The sequence below is a fragment of the Camelina sativa genome, chromosome 3 (assembly GCF_030686135.1).
Source record: "Camelina sativa cultivar CO46 ecotype springtype chromosome 3, ASM3068613v1".
NCBI classification, from domain to species: Eukaryota; Viridiplantae; Streptophyta; class Magnoliopsida; order Brassicales; family Brassicaceae; genus Camelina; species Camelina sativa.
In genome coordinates this window covers 11,331,319-11,342,273 of record NC_141882.1, presented here as the reverse complement: position 1 = coordinate 11,342,273, position 10,955 = coordinate 11,331,319, and the positions used below count along the sequence as shown (strand labels likewise).

Genomic DNA, 10,955 nt, shown 5'->3' with positions numbered 1-10,955 from the left:
AAAATTCCATACCAACCGCTCTGACTTAAAATACTTTCTAACAGCTATACTCTGAATAATGGTGATGTCTTCCAGATCCATAAACTCCTAGAGAATTGGAAAGTGCCACTCTTTAGTGACATGATTAATTAGATGATTCACCATCAAATTAGGGTGTAATGTCCTTCTCATACCATTCAGTGGCCAAGGGTTCCTATCAGAAATCTAAAGATCTTGTCATACCGAAAGTTACACCCCGACCCAATCGTCCATCGCATACCTCGTTCCACCAAAGCTTTGGTCGAGAAACTACTTCTCCAACCAAATGACGGGGAATACGGTTTTTTCGCCAAAAGAGGATGTGTATTCTCAAAATACCTACCCCTCATCATCGTGCTAACAATGAGTAGGGAAATTGAATTAAACGTCATTACCTATTTTGAATTAAATTAAATTGAATTTTTTATCTATTTTGAAAAATTTATAATTTATTTTATATATTGTAGATTTTTACTACATTTCATATACTGTATTTTTATATAGAACTCAATAACTATGATGAACGTATAATATGTATATTGAATGTAAATTTTTTAATATGTAAATTATTTTAATTTAGAGGCTTTGGTAAAACTGATTATTGTTAATTTAGAACGTTATAGAGAAGGATAAGTCTCAAAGTTCCAGCTGACTCTCGTATATTTGTTTTTTATCTCGTATAATTTTGATCTTTTTGCAGGTTTTTTTTTATATACTAAATGCGTATAACAAACCAAGTGGAACTGGGGGCAATTTTTGTCTGCACTTCAAACCATCTGTAGTAAGTTATTACTGCCTTTTATTTATATTTCGAAACTTTAATAATGGTAGAATTTTATTGAATAATACTTAAATAAGTAGCATATAAACCATCGCTTATTAGCTTAACACCTGAAAGCTGTACAAAATTAAAACTAAAAAGGCACAATCCACCATCTAAACATAACTTACAATCACTGTTTTTTCTCAACTTTGATCTTAAATCCCTTTATTTTTTTTCAACTCCACCTTTGTATCATTGATCTTCACATCATCACTCTCCTTACTCTCTTCTATATGTTAGTATTGTAGTTACACATCAGAAGTGCCAAAGGAGATAGTAAAGACTTATTTATACATATATAACAATATTAATTTTTTACGGTTGTTTATTGAGTATTAAAGCTATGTGATTACACTTTTGGTGTTTTTAGATTTAACCCTTAAATATAATTTAGTAAAATTTTTTACAGTTGTTTATTGAGTATTGCAACTAAACAATTAGAACTATCAAAGGATAGTAACACTTCCATTTAACTCATCATACATCAGACTAATTTCAGTTCTAACCCGTATAAGCATTTGATCTATGAGCTCTTAAAATAATTGTTTTTATCAAAATAATTGTTTACCAAGTCAAAATATCTTAACATTTCTGTCAAATTAGAATATTTATAATATTATATTTTTATCAAGGTAGAATCTATACTAATAAAAACTAGGAGCTATAAGCTCCTAAAAGCGTACACATAGGATTTTAAACCTCCAATTGTAATTAGACACTTCACTAATTAATATTTTTTTAAATCTCCAGAATTTTCAATATTAAGAATTATTTTAAACAACCAATTAGGATTTGACATGTCATTCATTAACATTTTTTTAAATTTCCAGAATTTTTTAGAAAAATGAAAATTTTAAATTTATGGAAATAAAAGAACTATGCACAATATCCCACATCGGCTAGAAAATTTTTAGACAATGGTTGAGAACCAGTATAAATAAGATTAATATGCTTCCAACAACGAATGAGCAGTAAATCTTGATTTATCAGGTGTCCAAGTTTAAAAGTATATTCGGTTTGATCCGGTTTTTTATTTGATCAAATTAAAACTTTAAAAAGTTTCAAGAAAATAAATTATAATATTTAAAAAATTTTAAAGTTTTAATATTTAAAGTTCTTAGCTTTTAAAAAGTTTTTAAATATTATAATTTTTTAAATATTTGTAAATTTTAAAAGTTTAAAATATTATAAATATTAAAACTTTTTAAAAGATTCAATTTTTATATTTCGAAACCTTTTAAAGGTTAAAAATATTATAAATATTCATGTAATACGAAAATTATCTTATTTATCTACGTTTGTGCTTTTTATTTCTTATGAGCTGTAAAATATATTTTTGTGTATGATTTTATAGATGAGTTGATAATCTTTCATTAATTTTTTATTTTTTTATCTTATTTTTTATTTTTATTAGAAAAGAAATGATTTTGTTCTTGGAGTTTGATGGGTTAACAAGTTGTGTGGTAGTCTTAAAAAAATGTTTTTCATTGGAAAAATGTGAAGAAGTTGACGAGGAAGAAGAAGAAAAATAGTATAACAAGGAACCAGATGGTAAAAGTAACGATGACAATTACCAAAAAATTTGACATTAAAAATGAAAAGAAAGAATATGAAGAATAAGAAAATATTGAATAAAAAACATGAAAATATAGGTGGTAGCGATCAATTAAATATGAAAACGAGTTAAATTCATGATGATAAAATTATTTCGTTTTTTTGGTGGTCAAAGAAATGGTTTAGAATATGTGAGGTCATCAGTTTGATTCGCCTCGCGTCAACGTCGAGTTAAATTCATGATTTTTTTTATCATATTTGATTTTATAACACAACTGATTTTTATATTTTAAAAAATTGTGTATATGAAATTTAATTTTTTTCCTTAATACTATTTTTTTTATAAGATAATATTTTATTACCGTCATCAAGCGTATATAATTTTCATCAAAATATATCAAATAAACTCACGCGTAGAGTGAGTTCAAAACCTAGTATAACTTTTAAAAATCCATATCTTTTTTGCTAAATAGGTGAAATAAAACAATTACTAATTAATATATTTTTAATATTGTGGTAGCATGACAAAATTGTATTTTATTGTTTTATATAATGATTCACAGTTTATTAAGTCAAATTTTCACACTCTCAAAATATGTTTCTATTTTTATATTATTATTAATATAGTTGAAAATTATATGTATTGTTATTTGGTTGTTATGTTTGCAAAGTAAATTTATTCTTTTGTATTGTTGCACTTTGCATAGTTGTATCATACAGAGAAATACTTACGATCGGATATATATCATATATGAGACGCTGAGCTCTTTCAGATTTTCTTTCCAATCACAACATGTCAACAACAGACGCTAAGCATATAAGTTAGGAACATTGACTTAAACATATTATTTTGTGATGCCAAAAACAAAACAAAACGAATGTTACAGCAAAACTATTAGATAATAATAATTTACTTCACCAAATGTTTATGTCTTCGATAATATACTTCAGCCAGTTGCATAAATATTTACTTCAGCAAATGTTTCTCCACTTAGCTGTTATAAAATCACATTTTAGAGATGATTCTTCTGAAAACCATTTTAATCATTTAAGAAGACGTAAAAATTTATGCATACCTCTTTATAATAAAAAAAAAACTTATTAAACAACTTTGTTAACCATCTACCAATGAAGATGCTCTTAGTAAGATCCTAACCCATGAAAGCAAAGAAAAATAGAAGCAAATTACACAACTATATAATTATTACAGCAGTAAAGAGCAAGAAACTAAAGTGAAGAGGTCATAGATTTGAGCATACCCTAGTGCATGTCATCCGGCTTCATGAACAGCTTGTGAGTTGTGACACCAAACCCATAAGACCAATGATTCCTCCCTCGTACACAAGATTCAATCTCCTCGTCACTTGTTTCACAAAACAGAGGAAAAATCAGTTACGTTGGGTCATTAATGTTGTTGTTGATGATTAAATGGATGTTAATTATTCACTAAATGACTTTATATAATGAGAGAGTATCGATTTAGGATTTAACAAAATAAATTCTTTTTTTAGCTTGGAGAATAATTTAAAGTCCTGTAGTGAAATCTTCTTTTTGCTGGGATAGCAATCTAAGTGATCATCATTTTTTTGATTAGTTTTTTATTAAGATTTTTTTGCAATAATATTAACTTACCAAATAAAAGATATCAAATTTAATGTATTTCTATTTTAAAATGAATTGAAATCTTTTGAGAATATTTGTTGTTAGGTTGAAGATTTATAAAATCGATCTACTTACTTTTTTTTTTAACTACTTCTCATAAATTGATTATTGTTTTTTCCTTCAAATATACTAGGTTTTGAACCCATGCTATGCGTAAGTTTATTTGATATATTTTGATAAAAATTATATATGATTGATTACGGTAATAAAATATTATCTCATAAAAAAAATTAAAATTAGTACTAAGAGAAAAAATTAAATTTCAGATACACAATTTTTTAAAATATAAAAATCAGTTGTGTTATAAACTCAAATCTGATAAAAAAAATCATAAATTTAACTTGACGTCGAGGCGAGACAAATCAAATTGATGCCCTCACATATCCTAAACCATTTCCTTTGACCACGAGAAAAACGAAACAATTTTATAATCATGGATTCAACTCGTTTTCATATTTAATTGATCGCTACAACCTATGTTTTCGTGTTTCATTGTCAAATTTTGTGTTAATTTTCATCGTAACTTTTACCTTTTGGTTCGTCGTTATACTCTTTTTCTTCTTCTTCCTCGTCAACTTTTCACATTCTTCCACTGAAAACCTTTTTTAGACTACCACACAACTTGTTAACCCATCAAACTCCAAGAACAAAATCATTTCTTTTCTCATACAATTTGTGAAATTCATGATTACCAGCATAATCAACACATGCACCCAATTATTGACAATTTTATCCATATACTTATTTGGTTTTAGATCCACGCGTTTAGAAACTTCTCAAACCAAAATCCTTACTTCGTTTATAATATTTTAAAAACATAATAAAATATACTAATAATTATTTATTTAATATGAATCATATGATATATAGAAATATGAGTACACTATAAGAACATATTAATTATAAATAAATTATATCAAATATATTATATCATCAAATAATATCAACTGTATCATATTATCAAATAGCCGTAACCATATATAACAGTAACCGCTTGAACTGTAACTGTATTTAAACGTAACCGTTTGTTTAACGGTTATGGTTAAGGTTACAAAAATTTCTAACCATAACCGATGGTTAATAAACCATAACCGTGACAACCGTAACCCTGGTCATGCCTATGTATATCTAATAAAACATGTGTGTTTGTCGTCTATCTTTCTTCTTTAAACCTCAAAATTTGACTCAAACATCAAATTAAGGTCTTGCGATGTCAATACTTCTTTCTTAGACCCAAAAATAAAAAATTAATGAAAGAATATGTTTTACAGCTCATAAGAAATAAAAAACACAAATATAGATAAATAAGAGAATTTATGTTTTGCATCAATATTTATAATATTTTAAACTTTTAAAAGGTTTCAAAATATAAAATTTGAAACTTTATTTTTTTATTAATATTTATAATATTTTTTTGAAACTGTTTAAAGTTTTAATTTGATCAAATAAAAAACTAGATCAAACCAAATAAAACTTTTAAACTTGGACGCCTGATAAATCAAGCTTTCCTGCTCATTCGTTGTTGGAAGCATATTAATCTTATTTATACTGGTTCTGAACCATTGTCTAAAAAATTTCTAGGCGATGTGGGATATTGTGCTTAGTTCTTTGATTTCCATAAATTTAAAATTTTTCTTTTCCTAAAAAATAATAATATGTAAATTTTAAATGATATGTCATGTTAATGAATGTTAATGAATTTTAATTTTCCATTCATTAACATGTAAATTTTATAAATGTTAATGAATGATATGTCAAATTATAATAGGTTGTTTAAAATAATTTTTAATATAAAAAATTCTGGAAATTGTATTAAATATTAATAAGTGATATGTCAAATTTCTATTGATTGTTTAAAATCCTATGTGGACGGCTTTAAAAATTTATAGTTCATACTTTTTATTAGTATAGATATATGGATCAATTTTATAAAAATGTTAATATAGATATTCATGTCATTTGTGTTAATATATAATTATAGTCGAGTCATTTATACGGGTCGAGTCACGCTCGCCGCCACCTGCTCCCCCAACTAACTCACAAACAAAATACACCTCGTTTGTATCGCTCTTACAAGAAAACTCAATAATAAAATTAGAAAATTAAAGAAGACGTTCCTCGTTTCTATCTCCACTCCCCCACCATTAACCATTAGTTTCTCCGGGATCTTCCGTGCCATGGCCACCACCGTCGCTGGACCGAGGCTTATCTCCTTGAAAGCCGCCGGGAAGCTCGGTTACCGTGAGATCTCTCAGGTCCGACAATGGGCTCCGGTTCACTCTGCGATGCCTCAATTCGGAATGCTGCGATTTGGATCGCGTCTTCCCTTTACAACCTCTGGTAATGGTATTATCTTAAAATATTCATTCCTCTTCTCTCTTCCTTTTTTAGATTTTTATTTCTCATTATCATCGTTGTGGAACGCAGACGCAGTAGTTGTGAAAGCTCAAGCGACCGCTACTGAGCAATCACCAGGCGAAGTTGTTCAAAAAGTTGAATCTCCAGTGGTCGTTATCACCGGTGCTTCTAGAGGGATTGGCAAATCAATTGCTCTAGCCTTGGGTAAAGCTGGCTGTAAGGTTAGGGTTTACTGTTTACATATTTTTTTCTCCATAGTTTGTGGTACCCAATAGTCTTAGTTCTAGTGTTTTAGCTCTACAGAAAGAAAAATCAATAGAGAGGCGTTGTGTGATGCTGATATGGTAGCAAACATTGTGTTTTTTGTTGCAGGTCTTGGTGAATTATGCTAGGTCAGCTAAGGAGGCTGAAGAAGTTTCTAAACAGGTGTGTGATTGTCTCCCTGAGTTAAGATTGCAATTTTCATGATTTATGCACCAAGTATTTAGACTGTGTTTTTCGTCAGTTCCCCCATCACTCTGTGATGCTTATCTTGTTTCCTCTTCAGGGATATCGTTTTGTTAGACTAGTAAATCATAGGTATTAGGTATGGAGGGATGTTGTTATTGGTACGAAAAGAATTGTGGAACCTTTCGAGTCTAACAATGATGATTGCTTGAATCAGTTTTGGTTTCTGGGACAAGAGATTGAATATTCTGGCCCTGGAAAATGTTTCGTTATAATGTTTCTTGTTGCTATTTGCTTCTCAAAATGCATTTTGTGATTTCACTCTTAATCAACAACACTGCCAAAGGAATCCCCATCTCTTAATATATGCATTCAGTATTGTTTTCTTCTTCAGTGTCACTATTCCATGTTGTTTCTGACTTTTATTCTTTTTTTGAACTGTAGATTGAAGAATATGGTGGCCAGGCTATTACTTTTGGGGGTGATGTCTCAAAAGCAGCTGATGTGGACGCGATGATGAAAACTGTGAGCGATCAACTGTACACCACTTTATATTCCTCAATCCTTATACATCTTATCATTTTCCTTTTGTTCTTTTTCTGCAGGCTCTTGACAAATGGGGTACCATTGATGTCGTGGTTAACAATGCAGGTAAATAAGAACCTTGGATCCCATTGATTTTTATTTAGTACCTTACTGACATGGCCACATATTTTCAGGAATTACTCGGGATACCTTGTTAATACGAATGAAGCAATCACAATGGGACGAAGTGATTGCTTTGAATCTCACTGGTGTATTTCTCTGTACTCAGGTTTGTATTACTGCAATCCTGTTAAATATTTTGATTCTGGATTTTCAGGGACTGATACTCATTACTCTCTTTAGGCAGCAGTAAAGATCATGATGAAGAAGAAAAAGGTAATACTTCTCTTCGCCTTCTACATATTCTCGCAATTGTCTCCACGTTTTATTACTTGTCATATGCCGTGTCACCCGTCTATATCCTCGCACTATTTGTCATTGGTTTCGACATGTTACTCCTTCCCTGCAGCATAACAAGAAATGATATATAAAAAGACAAATATGTTTTCATTTGAGCTCTTTTATAAGATTAAGAAGTGATATGAAGACAAGCATAATTTATGGTATACTTCTGCATATGATATTGTAGGGAAGAATCATCAATATCTCGTCAGTTGTTGGTCTCATTGGCAATATTGGTCAAGCAAACTACGCTGCCGCTAAAGGTGGAGTTATTTCGTTTTCCAAGACTATTGCCAGAGAAGGTGCGAGCAGGAATATCAATGTATGTGACCTATCTCCCTCATCAAATTCGTCTTTTTTTTTTTTTAAATAAATAAAAAATCCTGGACATGATTTTGAAACTTGGCCTGTCGACAATATGCTCTATTCCAGGTCAACGTGGTTTGCCCTGGATTCATTGCATCTGACATGACTGCTGAGCTTGGAGAAGACATGGAAAAGAAAATCCTGGGAACAATCCCACTAGGTAATGGAGATTTCATCTTTTACATTTGTTGCATGGTAATTTATCGTGGATTAGGATGCATCTGAGACATCAAAAATTTGTTAGATAGAAAATATTCTGATTCAAAGCAAAATGGTTTGGTTGTCAGGACGGTATGGAAAACCTGAAGAAGTGGCTGGCTTGGTAGAGTTTTTGGCTCTCAGTCCTGCAGCCAGTTACGTAACTGGACAGGTTAATAACTCAATACTCCTTTCAATTGAAGATTTGGTGATTAACCTTGGTTTCTGATATATGTTAGCGACCTAACCATTGTTAATATTGGTTTGCAGGTATTCACCATTGATGGAGGTATTGCTATTTAGACATCTGGTATGATGCGGCTTTTGTTTAGTTAAAACAATTTGGTAAAAGAGACAAAGTTGAGTTCTATTTCTAGCATTTGGTCGGATTTCTATTTTGCAGTTTCTGTTTGGAAATATCTAAAAACTCACTAGTGTTACTTTATTTATCATCTAAACGTCACCAATATGTATCTTAAAACAAATCAACACTAGTAAGGAACGCATATGTGTTACTGATAGAAATGAAAAGGAAAACTAAAACGTCTGGAAGGGAGCGGGTAAGAATGTCTCCCTATCGTTCCCCTATGTTAAATTGCTTAAGCACAACCAAAACCCACACAAATTGTACCCGAAAAATCAAAAAACAATCCAAACGCAACTCCACGTAAAAATTCAAATGTTTTAAGTAACTTTGGGGTCTATAATGTGGATTTTGCCTTGTGAAGACGACGATACAGGCCATTTAAAGCCACTATATTTCTATACCTTGAGTCGCCTAGGACTACATAACAAGCTGCCGTTTGAGACGTAGGCTAAGCATAAGTTGTTCACTCTGCTTCTTACCCTTTTGTTGGTATAATTCCTAAACTCAGAGTCTTGCCCACAAGAGCGAAGCATCCCCGCTTCTCATAGAAGGCTCTTCTGACTATAGCTACGCGATCAACATCCTTACCAACTCGAGCCTCGCATGAGTCCTTGTACCTTATGTAGAAAATCGCAACATTTTTGCCGTTGAATACGGGATCCACATCTTGGGGAGTATTATCTTTAGCCACTTGGACAATCTGCAAGTTGGACAGATCATGATCCATACTGGTGCCCCTATTAGTCGTGGCAACTGCAAGTTCCAAGTAGAGACGAACGCAGTCAATATCGTCTTGCAGCTCTGATTCATTCAGCTGCAAAAAAAAAAAAAAAAAAAAAAAGAAAACATTACTACTAAGTTACTAGTTTGATCATGAGCAAAAGCAAAAACTCACGGCAAACGTGTGAAAGTTGATCATGAGCAAAAGCAAAAACTCACGGCAAACGTGTGAAAGTTGATCATGAGCTTACCACGTAATATCGGTCTGAATGTTCAAAAGGATCCTCTGGCGGTCCACTCAGGCATGGTATCCATGAGGAAGAAGTTTTTATACGAGCTGCTGCTGCTGAGTCTCTTGGTTTTCCCTATACAAAAAATAGAATCAGCAATGTTAAAAGTGAGACAGATGATTTGACTTGGTTGTTGTATACACCCAACCACCAACACAAAGTCTCGTTGTAAATTTACCTAGAGGTCTAGCAAAACTGCACCATACAGCAAATTTGCCATACGATGTTTCATAAACTGTAGTTTGAAAAGGTAAAAGCGCGACATCATTCATGGCTTCCAAAGTTATGTCGTAAGGGTAAGCAGAAGAATGCGTGGACCGGTTGTATTTCATTACGCTACTGAGCTGTAAGTTTTTCCCCTAATTTTCATCAAGAAATTAAAGCAAATCGAGATTGAATAATTAATAAGAAACAATACATAGACAAATTAATAAGAAAGAAAGCCGCGAGTGATAATCACCTGGAGCAAATTGTAACGATGAAGGCCGAGCCTAGCATAAAGGGTGACTAAGCGAGGACAAGGCTCAGAATACTCATTACAGATGATTTCAAGTCCAACACGGATTGGTCCTCGTCTTCGAAAGATGGAACGCTAGAATTAAGCGAGAAGAAAGATCGGATCAGGATGAGAGGATTGTGTGACAAGCAAAGATAAAAGTACTAGTAGATGATGAAAAAGTTTTACTTTGGATTCATTAACCCTATAATTTTTCCTCCGTTTGGTCTTTCCCTCTCCTCTGGCACGACCACCATCGTCTCCTTATCCTCTGGTACGGCCATCATCTTCTCTCCTTGTTCCAAATTTCGCCGGAAGCGAGAGCGGCGCTGTTGCTTTTTTTTATTTTTTATTTTTTTGGGGGTCAATTTAGGTTTGGTCCACGCAATAAGAAATATTTACTTCGCTTTGTACTTACAATTTAGTCACTTTTTTTTGTAGCCAAAAATTGCCAATTTCTCTATTAGATAGAATTTGATGGAAGGACGTTTTGTTCTTGGTCTGCCGTTTTAGACGTAACTCGTAAGCTCCTCTACAAAGGCTACATGCATGTGGTATTTAACAACTTCACAAGCAACAGTAGTATGTATCAACAAAAACATGGTATAAAATCAAGATATTTTTGATAAGCCAAAATATATAATTCCCGTGAACCATGAATGCTTGGCT

General features: G+C 31.7%; 2 protein-coding genes and 1 pseudogene across 4 annotated transcripts; 1 reads left to right on the top strand and 2 right to left on the bottom strand.

Moving 5' to 3' along the window:
• Window positions 1-6,026: 6,026 nt before the first annotated feature.
• LOC104776760 (3-oxoacyl-[acyl-carrier-protein] reductase, chloroplastic) lies at window positions 6,027-8,849 on the top strand. 2 transcript variants are annotated; one of them, XM_010500880.3, is made up of 11 exons: window positions 6,027-6,397; window positions 6,485-6,636; window positions 6,788-6,841; window positions 7,307-7,387; window positions 7,468-7,513; window positions 7,582-7,676; window positions 7,751-7,783; window positions 8,037-8,171; window positions 8,282-8,375; window positions 8,503-8,585; window positions 8,684-8,849. In XM_010500880.3, the coding sequence occupies exons 1-11, from the start codon at window positions 6,235-6,237 to the stop codon at window positions 8,714-8,716; spliced, it is 969 nt and encodes a 322-aa protein (XP_010499182.1). In that variant the 5' UTR covers window positions 6,027-6,234; the 3' UTR covers window positions 8,717-8,849. The 2 variants fall into 2 exon arrangements, with proteins under 2 accessions (XP_010499182.1, XP_087364953.1); XM_087508827.1 differs by lacking the exon at window positions 8,503-8,585 and having other exon boundaries at window positions 6,054-6,397; window positions 8,282-8,410; window positions 8,653-8,849.
• Window positions 8,850-9,083: 234 nt separating this feature from the next.
• LOC104776763 (UPF0725 protein At3g25080-like) lies at window positions 9,084-10,763 on the bottom strand (annotated as a pseudogene). The gene is made up of 2 exons (XR_015595465.1): window positions 9,752-10,763; window positions 9,084-9,594 (listed from the first exon to the last, which is right to left on the bottom strand). The product of XR_015595465.1 is annotated as a UPF0725 protein At3g25080-like (transcript).
• On the bottom strand, window positions 9,829-10,570 carry LOC104743552 (uncharacterized protein At4g17700). Its single transcript, XM_087507255.1, has 4 exons — window positions 10,476-10,570; window positions 10,251-10,365; window positions 9,992-10,149; window positions 9,829-9,865 (listed from the first exon to the last, which is right to left on the bottom strand). Exons 1-4 carry the CDS (start codon window positions 10,568-10,570, stop codon window positions 9,829-9,831), a joined length of 405 nt encoding a protein of 134 aa, XP_087363381.1.
• Window positions 10,764-10,955: the final 192 nt, after the last annotated feature.

Excerpts from the sequence above, each read along its gene's own strand:
- LOC104776760 (XM_010500880.3), top strand. The coding sequence starts at position 6,235 with ATGGCCACCACCGTCGCTGGACCGAGGCTTATCTCCTTGAAAGCCGCC. Across the intron at positions 7,388-7,467 it reads TGGACGCGATGATGAAAACT|GCTCTTGACAAATGGGGTAC; the intron begins GTGAGCGATCAA and ends CTTTTTCTGCAG. Across the intron at positions 8,376-8,502 it reads CCTGGGAACAATCCCACTAG|GACGGTATGGAAAACCTGAA; the intron begins GTAATGGAGATT and ends TTTGGTTGTCAG.
- LOC104743552 (XM_087507255.1), bottom strand. The coding sequence starts at position 10,570 with ATGGCCGTACCAGAGGATAAGGAGACGATGGTGGTCGTGCCAGAGGAG. Across the intron at positions 10,366-10,475 it reads ATAGGGTTAATGAATCCAAA|ACGAGGACCAATCCGTGTTG; the intron begins GTAAAACTTTTT and ends CATCTTTCGAAG. Across the intron at positions 9,866-9,991 it reads TATGGCAAATTTGCTGTATG|GGAAAACCAAGAGACTCAGC; the intron begins GTGCAGTTTTGC and ends TTTTTTGTATAG.